This window comes from Lycium barbarum, chromosome 11, assembly GCF_019175385.1.
Source record: "Lycium barbarum isolate Lr01 chromosome 11, ASM1917538v2, whole genome shotgun sequence".
Classification (NCBI taxonomy): domain Eukaryota; kingdom Viridiplantae; phylum Streptophyta; class Magnoliopsida; order Solanales; family Solanaceae; genus Lycium; species Lycium barbarum.
This window is the reverse complement of record NC_083347.1, coordinates 21158480-21167747: the sequence shown is the minus strand read 5'-3', so window position 1 is coordinate 21167747 and position 9268 is coordinate 21158480. Positions and strand designations below refer to the sequence as shown.

At 37.0% G+C, this 9268-nt stretch overlaps 1 protein-coding gene across 10 annotated transcripts; it reads left to right on the top strand.

Moving 5' to 3' along the window:
* The first annotated feature begins 1264 nt into the window (after positions 1-1264).
* Positions 1265-7329, top strand: LOC132616849 (protein FAR1-RELATED SEQUENCE 2-like). 10 transcript variants are annotated; one of them, XM_060331581.1, is made up of 9 exons: positions 1265-1410; positions 1674-4011; positions 4292-4356; positions 4438-4501; positions 4581-4646; positions 4742-4813; positions 4906-4968; positions 5071-5139; positions 6747-7329. In XM_060331581.1, the coding sequence occupies exons 2-9, from the start codon at positions 1912-1914 to the stop codon at positions 6813-6815; spliced, it is 2568 nt and encodes an 855-aa protein (XP_060187564.1). In that variant the 5' UTR covers positions 1265-1410; positions 1674-1911; the 3' UTR covers positions 6816-7329. The 10 variants fall into 10 exon arrangements, 7 of the variants coding, with proteins under 7 accessions (XP_060187564.1, XP_060187561.1, XP_060187563.1 ...); XM_060331578.1 differs by having other exon boundaries at positions 5065-5139; positions 6747-7325; XM_060331580.1 differs by having other exon boundaries at positions 4300-4356; positions 4438-4506; positions 5065-5139; positions 6747-7318.
* The last annotated feature ends 1939 nt before the right edge of the window (positions 7330-9268 follow it).

The following is a 9268-nucleotide window of genomic DNA, read 5'->3' as shown; positions in this document are numbered from 1 at the left end:
TAGTACTCGTAGGCATCATAGGCCGACATCGATTAGATAACACATATAAGTGAGAAGACATCAACAAGTAAAGAAGATGAGCGATCAAGCACAGCCACAAAACATGTTTTACAAGATCAGACAGAGTGTATAAAATGCCAAGTAAGACAGTCAATGAATAATGTATGATTGTAAATGCAATGCAATGCCCCCCAGGCCACCTCCCCAATCCGTACACACATGCTAAGGCTATGCCTCAAAGTCATGACCCATGGGGGACTCGCGAAGTCCATGTACCACATCTCTCTCTAGTAAAGACCTCGGAAGTTATCACATATCTCGCTCTCCGGCTAAACACGAATTGGGGAATTTAATACCACTGACAGCGTTTTTTGCTTCTGCGGACCCTTTCTTCGCAGGTGCGAACATGCACCTGCAGAGAAAAGGCTGCAGATGCGGTTAGAACTTAAACGCCAAGATTCCGCAAATGTGGGGAAAGGTCCGCGGATGCGGCCAACCCCCAAGCCACAATTACTCGCATATGCGGACCAAATCCTATAGAGGCGGGCCCATAGGTACAGCCCTGCACCCGCATGTGTGGCCCTACGCCCGCAGGTGCGGGTACACCAGAATGTCACCAAATTTTAAACCAACACCCTAAGCTCATCCGAGACATACTGGAAACAAATCAAAAATGCACATCTATCATAAAACACGCAACGAACTCGCTTGCGCACTCAGATTTTCCAAAAGAGGTCTCCTTGACCCGGTGTTGACCCAAGTCAACTCCAACAAAAAACCAACTTCCAACCAATGACCCAAAACGCCACCGGACTCCTCGGGACCCGAATCAAGGACCCTACTAAGTCAAAATCACGCTCCGTACCTAACGGAACTATCAGAAATTTGAATCGCAATAACCTAAAAGTAAACTATAGGTCAAAACTTTTCGCTTATTCAACTTAAAAAACTCTAAAATCCTCAAAATCAACCAAGACTCACCTGATCGCCTCGGGAACCGTGCCACCTATCCCACAAGTCATAAATACATAAAAGAGACAACATAAAGGATAGGGGAAAAAGGAGTAAAATGCTCTAAACGACTAAACAGGTTGTTACAAAAGCTCACACGCTCAGAAAATGAAAGTAGCGGGAATGAGAACGTTGATGTGAATATGTGGTATATTATGACACTTTTTAATTTATGGTCTTAAGCTTGTCATTCAGAGTATTAAAATTGGAAAACTTACTAAACAAGACACTTGGACAGAGGGAGTAACGTCATTTCTCATAACAAAAGATTTAAAAAATAAAATAAAAAAGTGCGCTACTTTGTCTTGTTCCATCAGGCTTGGCCTTAGGGGCTTAGGGCTGATATGAACTTCACTTACACTTTTCTTTAAAGTATCCCCTAATTTGGCAAACACCCAGGTACTATTTCTATTCACAAACACATAATATCATTCTTTTTTAATTGGATGTGTCATTCTTGAATTAGCTTTCTTGATCCAAAATAAACCCCAAGTATGTGGTAACAAAATTAATTAGTATAAGATTAGTCCTTTAATTGAATTCTTTTTGCTTAATTCTGAAATTTTTAATTGAATTTGCTGTGGTTTATTTAGCTGTGTTGATATTTGTATGCCCATTATGAACTATTTTTCTTGTTATTGATCTTTCTTTTTCTTTTTCAGATATATTTCAGTTACTGAAGTGAAATAGATTAGAAAATTAACTCCATAGAGAAGAAAGGAAAGTTGCTTAGATTTACTTGTATTGAGGTATACCAAGGAAATGAATAAAAGTAGGTAGCACAAGGGGAGGAATTGTTTTTTATTTTATTTTAAATAACTAGTGAGGGGAAAATCTTGTAATTGCCTGTTAAAGTGATTTGTACAATTGAGCATATGTGAGATTTAAGTTATTACTTCTATGGAAATTGATCTTGAATTGCCTTCGGGGTTTTACAACAACAACAACATACCTAGTGTAATCCAACTTGTGGGGTCGCCTTTGGGGCTTGACAAAAAGTTAGATAATTATGTGGGCACAAGTGCTATTAATGATTCAATTCAAAGTCATGGCGGGAAAGAAAATGTGGAAGAGAATGTTGATGGAAGTGGAAATGAGACAGGTATAGATATTGTTGATGTTGATGTTATAGATAAGGGTATAGCCCACAGTGAGCCACAAAAAGGTATGGAATTCGAAACGAAGGAGGCTGCGTATTCTTTCTACAAGGAGTATGCGAGGTCAGTGGGATTTGGCATCACGATAAAGGCTAGTCGTAGGTCAAAGAAGTCGGGAAAATTTATTGATGTGAAGATTGCGTGCTCTAGATTTGGGGCAAAGCGCGAGTGTGGTAGTTCTCGATCATGTCCCAAGACTGATTGCAAGGCCAGTATCCATGTGAAAAGAAAGCAAGATGGAAAATGGTATATTAATAGTTTCGTGAAGGAACATAATCATGAAATTTGCCCGGATGACTTTTATTACTCTGTTAAGGGTAGAAGTAAGCAGTCGGCTAATGTTGTTTACGAGAAAAAAGGACTGCAACTCGTATTGGACGAGGGGGATGTGGAACTGCTGCTTGATACTTTATCTCTTATGCAAGCGGAGAGACCTCATTCTTACTATGCTATAGACTTTGACAAAGAAAAACGTATGAGAAATGTATTCTGGATTGATGCAAAAGGTAGAAATGATTATGTCCATTTTTGTGATGTAATTTATTTGGACAGCTACTACATCAGAAACAAATACAAAGTCCCATTTTTACCCATCATAGGGGTGAATCATCATTTCCAATTTTTGTTGCTTGGATGTGCCTTGGTCGGGGATGAATCATTATCAACATTTTCTTGGTTAATGCATACTTGGCTTAGATCTGTAGGTGGCCAGAGTCCTAAAGTAGTTATTACCGATGATGAAATTTCCTTGAAAGAAGCAGTAGATGAGGTTTTCCCTGACGCACGACATTGTTTTTGTTTGTGGCATGTAATGGGAAAAGTTTCTCAAAATCTTGGTAATAAGATAAGTAATACTGATGATTTTGTAAAGAAGTTGAAGAAATGCATGTGGTTGCCACTTAAAGAAGAAGAATTTGAAAAAGGATGGTGGAAAATGGCCGATTCATTCAAACTGAGGGATGATGACTTGATTCGATCATTGTTTGAAAATCGAACAAAATGGGTTCCAGTGTACATGAGGAATACTTTCTTGGCCGGACTCTCTACAGTTGAGCGGTCTGAAAGTGTGTCTTTCTTCTTCAATAGTTATATTTCGTCTGAGACTACTTTCAAAGGGTTCATTGATCAATACAAACTATTCATGCATGGGATGTATGAGGAGGAAGCAAAAGCTGATATTGAAACACGTCACGGAAAGCCTATAGTAAAAACTCTCTCCCCTTATGAGAACCAAATGTCTGCTGTCTATACAAACTCGGTATTCATGAAATTTCAAGCTGAGGTTGTTGGCGTTGCTGCTTGCACTATTCTGAATGAAGTTGAAGAGGGAACAGAAAAGTTGTTTAAAGTCAATGACCGTGATAAGAACCAGAGTTTTATGGTATCATGGGGTGGAAGAGAATCTTGCATCGTCTGTTCATGCCATTTCTTTGAGTATATAGGTATTCTTTGTAGACATGCAGTTACGGTTCTAAAAGTATCTGGTGTCCCCAGTATCCCACCGGTGTATATATTAGAGCGGTGGACACGGGAGGCAAAAATTGAAGGGAGAGCGTGCGGGATTCCAAGCAACCCTCTTTATAGGACCCAACGCCTCAATGATCTTTGCAAACTTGCTGCCAAATTGGGGGAAGTTGGATCTTTATCCCAGGAAACCTATGAATCAGCTGTAAACGCACTCAAAGCTGCCATGAATGATTGTGTCAATGCAAATAACTCTGTGAAGAGTGCATCAGTCTCTAACTTTTCATTTTCTCAATGCAATCATAATGTTGATGAAGAGATTCAAGGTGGCAGCATGGCAAAGTCCTCAAAGAGAAAGAAAGTACAGAAGAAGCGCAAGGTAGTATAAATTCTTTTTTCAGCAGGTTAAGTAATAGTTCCAAAAGAGACGTTTCAATAGGATTTTTTTCATTTTTCGCCCATCGGCCCAAACTAATTACAGGCACTAGCCAAAATATGCAAAACCTATACATTGATTATGTATATTATATGTATGTTTTATAGATACTATATGTATATTATATGTAGATTTATACGTCATATACAAAACCTACACATTTGCTGGCTATTATTCTTTTGAACGGTCCAAAAATATAATTATCCCGTTTTAATAATTGAAGTATTGTAGGTTCAATCTAATGTTGAAGTACTATCTGCCGATATCCAAGATAGCAGCCTGGAGATGGTATATCTTTTGGCTTATTATCTTTTGCACACACGTCCTAAGCTTGGTTACATATATTTATTCCGTTTTGTCCTTTTGTAGGATCAATCAAACTCAAAACTACCAACTCATGAAGATGCTTTCCTTGCCCAGAGGCACGTACAAGGAATGGTACAAGATAACCCTGGCTAGCCCACAATTTACATGAGTTTAAGCTCTTTTGACCCTTCTTTATATGACTACAGAATCCAGGCCCCAGAATGGAAACTATTGACGGATACTATGTTCCTCATCAGAGCGTTCATGGATTGGTGCTGCATCCTTTTTCTGCATTCAAATCTTTAACACATGCCCACAAAATTTATTTGCTTAACAGAGCTCATTCAATGACTTGGTATTTTTTCAGGGTCAGTTGAGTTCGTTTTCTATGTTACAAGATAGCTATTACAGCAATCATCAAGCCTCACAAAACGTTCTGGTAAGGCAACTATTTTATTAGGAACCTGATGATGAGAAGATACTTGAAGTGGACTAAATTATTGGTTTCCCTTTTACTCGCCGCTCTCACAGGGAAACTTGAATTATATATCACCCCATGGTGGTCATTACTCTCCTCAAAGTATTCAAGGACCGGTATGAATACAAAGACCTAAACCTAGTAATTTTGTTGAATCAATTTTGTCCATTGGTCAAATTTGCTAGTACATGTTAGCTCATAGTGAATTGCAGTTGCAGGGACAACTTAGCTTCAGAGCGCCACTACTGCATACTTCTTTTGACATTCGGGGAAATTCATCTGATATGGTATGTTTTATTTAGTCAAATATATTTGGTTATTTCATGTTTATTGTGGGTTCAAATTTCACTCTCGCTCCCTACTGTAGGACAATTCAACCAGTGTCACAGGAAAACATATGCAGGATTAGTGTTTCTCTCGGCAGGATTGGAAACAATGCTTAATTTATCGCCTTAGGAAGTTAGCTGAATAGGAAATTAAGATTGCTCTAAAAGTTATCTATGCCTAAGCATGTTTAATGTAGAAGGGGAAATAATTGTACGTTAATTACCGAAGTCTCCTGATAAATATCAATAAGGACTTCAATATTTCTTTTGTTTCTGGATGCAACATATGGTCCCGTGATATGAGAAGAAATGTTTCTGTTTTCTGCCTTTGTTTCTGAGAATACCTACGGGTTCAATTTTGGGGTTCTGGGTTGATTGCATTAACATTAATTTGTAGGTCGTCCAATAACAGAAGACCAACAGTTGAATGCTTTGAGTCATCTGTTTCTATATCTTGACTAGTCATAGTTCCGTGGCCATGCTTCAGAATGTAATCTGTTCATTTACCAATTTTAATAGCAAGGTCTCTTAAAAATGCAAATTTCCTCAAAGTTATGACGAATTTAATTGGTAAAACCAAGAACTTAAGGATTATAAAGGTACACAATACCGCCAAGGGCAATTCGCAGGAATACTCTTATTTCGGGGTGGTCTTTAATTTTTGCTCTTCGGCTAAAAAAGTGGCCGAAAATATCTGACGTTCTGGTTTCGGACCCCAGCAGAGTAAAAAAAAAAAAAAAAAACCGCAAGACAAGAATTCATAGCAAACTATTCCTATTCGGGTAAAATTGTGCCTTGAGACATAACTTTTGTAGCATCCCAGCTGAGAAAAAAAAAATTCCCAATGCAAGGTTTCATAGAAAACTATGCCTATTCAGGGTAAAGTTATGTCTTAAGATATAGTTCTGTAGAAATTAGGTTATCCTATAAAACTATGTCATAAGGCATAGTTTCTGTATAGAAGTTATGCCTTAAAACATAATTTTTATATAAAAGTTAAAGGCATAACTTTACCCCTTGTCCAGTATAGTTCTGTAGGATACTACAGAGTTATGCCGTAAGGCATGAGGCATAATTTTGCCCCGAATAAGCATATTTTCTATGAAAATCCTGCCTTGTGATTTTTTTTTTTTACTCTGTTGGGGTTCGAACCCGAATCTCTGATTTCGTAGATGCGCAAATAAGGGTACTTTGGCCACAATTTTTCATTAAATGAGAAGTAGGGGACAAAAATTAAAGACCACAGATTTGAGGGCCAAAAATTAAAGACTCAGTCCATATGAAGGACAATCTGCACAATATTTTTTACTGCAGGCATGGTCAATTTGGGCACAACCCAAGTCGGCCCATCGAAAAGTTGGCCTGATGTGGGTGGGTCATTGGCACAAATCGCCTTCTTTTGGGCTGGTCTTTAATCTTTGTCCCTCCTATCTTATTGTTTTATTTTTTATCCTTCAGTCATTTAAGTTAATGATAAGTGGATGAAATTATCCCTCCCATCGCACATAGCTTAGTTTTCTTCTCCAGTTCATCTTCTTCCCCAACTTTATCCTTCTCTCCTCCTTTAGATTTCAAATCCAGGAACTCGACGTGTCAACAGTGATGGACTTCAAATGTTGCCATCAACTTATCTCTAACATCTAACTTCAAATTGTTAGATCTGAAGGAAATAATTTAAGCACGTGCGCTTTGTAATATGAAAGTGTCACCATATTGAGAAGAACTCATTTTGTTTCTTTTGCTGGGTCACGAACTCCATTTGGATACAGGAGAACACTTTGAAATTGAATTGGTTTTTGTTGATTGGAGTAATAATATGGGTGATAAAAATATATGGTATGTGCTGTGATTTTTGGTGGTGGAAGAATGAATTTGGTGGTAGGTAATGAATTTGGTTATGGTGGGTGATGAAATCAATTGTAATTGCTATGATATTTGGTGGTGGAAACAGTGAATTTGTTCATTAATGTGTATAATCTTAAATTTAAGCTATTAATTAATAAGACAAGATTTATTTTCAACTATTTTGCCTCGAGGCATAACTTTTATTATATACACCTACAGGTTTTGCTCAATAGGGCAAACTTCGCTTGATTATTATTCAATTTATTTTTTTATATAAAAATTCAATTAGTTTTGCCTCACATTCTGCCTTAAGTTATAAGGCAGAACTTGACTAACTTTGAAATATACTCTTAGACCTTAAGGCTGAACTTGATTAAATTTGGAACATAAAATTAGGCCTTAAGGCAGAAATTGATGAACTTTTGGATATAAAATTTTGACTAACTTTGGAACATAATATTATGCCTTAAAGCAGAACTTGACTAACTCTGGGATATAAATTTTATCTAAATTTGGAATATAAAATTAGGCCTTAAGGCAGAATTTTACTAATTTTGGAACATAAAATTAGGCCTTAAGGCAGAACTTGACAAACTTTGGGATATAATTTTTTGTCTAAATTTGGAATATAAAGTTATTCCCTAAGGCATAATTTGATTAACTTGGACACTTAAAGTTATGCCTTAAGGCCTAATTTGACTAAATATGAAATATAAATTTAGGCATTAAGGTCTAACTTGACTAACTTTGGAATATAAAGTTATGCCTTAAGGCTTAACTTGACTAACTTTGGAATATAAAAATAGGCCTTAAGGCCTAACTTTACTAACTTTAGAATCTAAAGTTACGCCTTAAGGCCTAACTTGAATAACTTTGAAATATAAAGTTATGTCTTAACGCCTAACTTGACTAGCTTTGAAATATAAAGTTATGCTACTAATTTTGGAATATAAAGTTATGCATGAAGACCTAACTTGACTAACTAGAATAACAGAAACATATTTTCAATCAATAAGTGAAATCTCCCGGGAGGGATATCTATATGTATGTGGGATGCAAAAGAGATGGCCCTCGTATAGTCCAGGAGCAGGTATGTGCTACTTATCCCCAGAAGAATTTAATAGTGAATGATTTTACATCTGATTGTACTGAATTTGAATTATAAACCTGATGGCTTTCTTATTATTTTTTGTTAAATGGTTGTTGTGTTTAAATCAAATCCAGGAGTTGGCCGACTCAACCAAAGCAGAGGCTATTGTGAAGAAACTCCAAATGGATGGTAGATATCTCAGGGATGTTTGGTAATCATTAAGGCCTTGGTCCTTTTGTTTTACTTGTAGCAAGGTCCTCTCAATTGCTTCGAGTTCCAGCCGTAAAGATTACAGTCAACAACCAATGTGAGAGGAAAGGCACGTCTCCCCTTGAAAGGGGTGGGATAAACCACATCGTACGCTTTAACCTTATCTAAAACCTACTTTAGAACGTATAACATACAAGCATAAGAACCGAACGTTTTCTCTAAAATAAAATAATGCCCACAACAACTCAAGATTTGCAATTGACGACCAAAAGGCGGCATCTTCAGAAGCAATTAGCAAAAATATTTAAGAAAATTACGTAAATAATGATGGAACGTATTAGTTGCAATTGTCAACTCTTGGATAGCATTAGGTGTTTCTTCGAATGGAGGAGGTAGACTCGTAAATCTGGTCAATAGAACCTTCAGCTGGGAGAGAGTAATACCATACGATAGAATAAAAAAGAGGATGAAGTGGCTGAGGAAGAGAAGAAAAGGAGTTGAAGAAGAAAGCTTAGGCTATTTGGGATGAAAGGGTATTTGCGTCACAAAAGTTTTATTAAATGAAGGCAAGAACAGAAGTCAAATATTTAAAAAACGAAGGATAAAAATTAAAGACCACTCCTTTTGGAGGACACTCGCTCAAAAACTTGACATGGGTTAAATAAGTCCAAATTGATCCATATTTTTTTTTTGTTTGATATAACCATGACAAAGAGAAAAGAGTTTTGTTAGATAAATAAATAAATTATAAGAAAACAAACGAATAAAAGACCAACTCAAATTGGACACAACTATTCAGCAATTTCCCTCAGTCGTAATCCAATTTCCTTGTGTCTCTATGTGACAGGTGTGACTACATTTGTGGGGAGTGCATCTAAGTCCTGGTCAATTGTATCCGTCATGACTTTCTTTTGTGGGCAAAACACTCTGATGGCCACGGCCAGT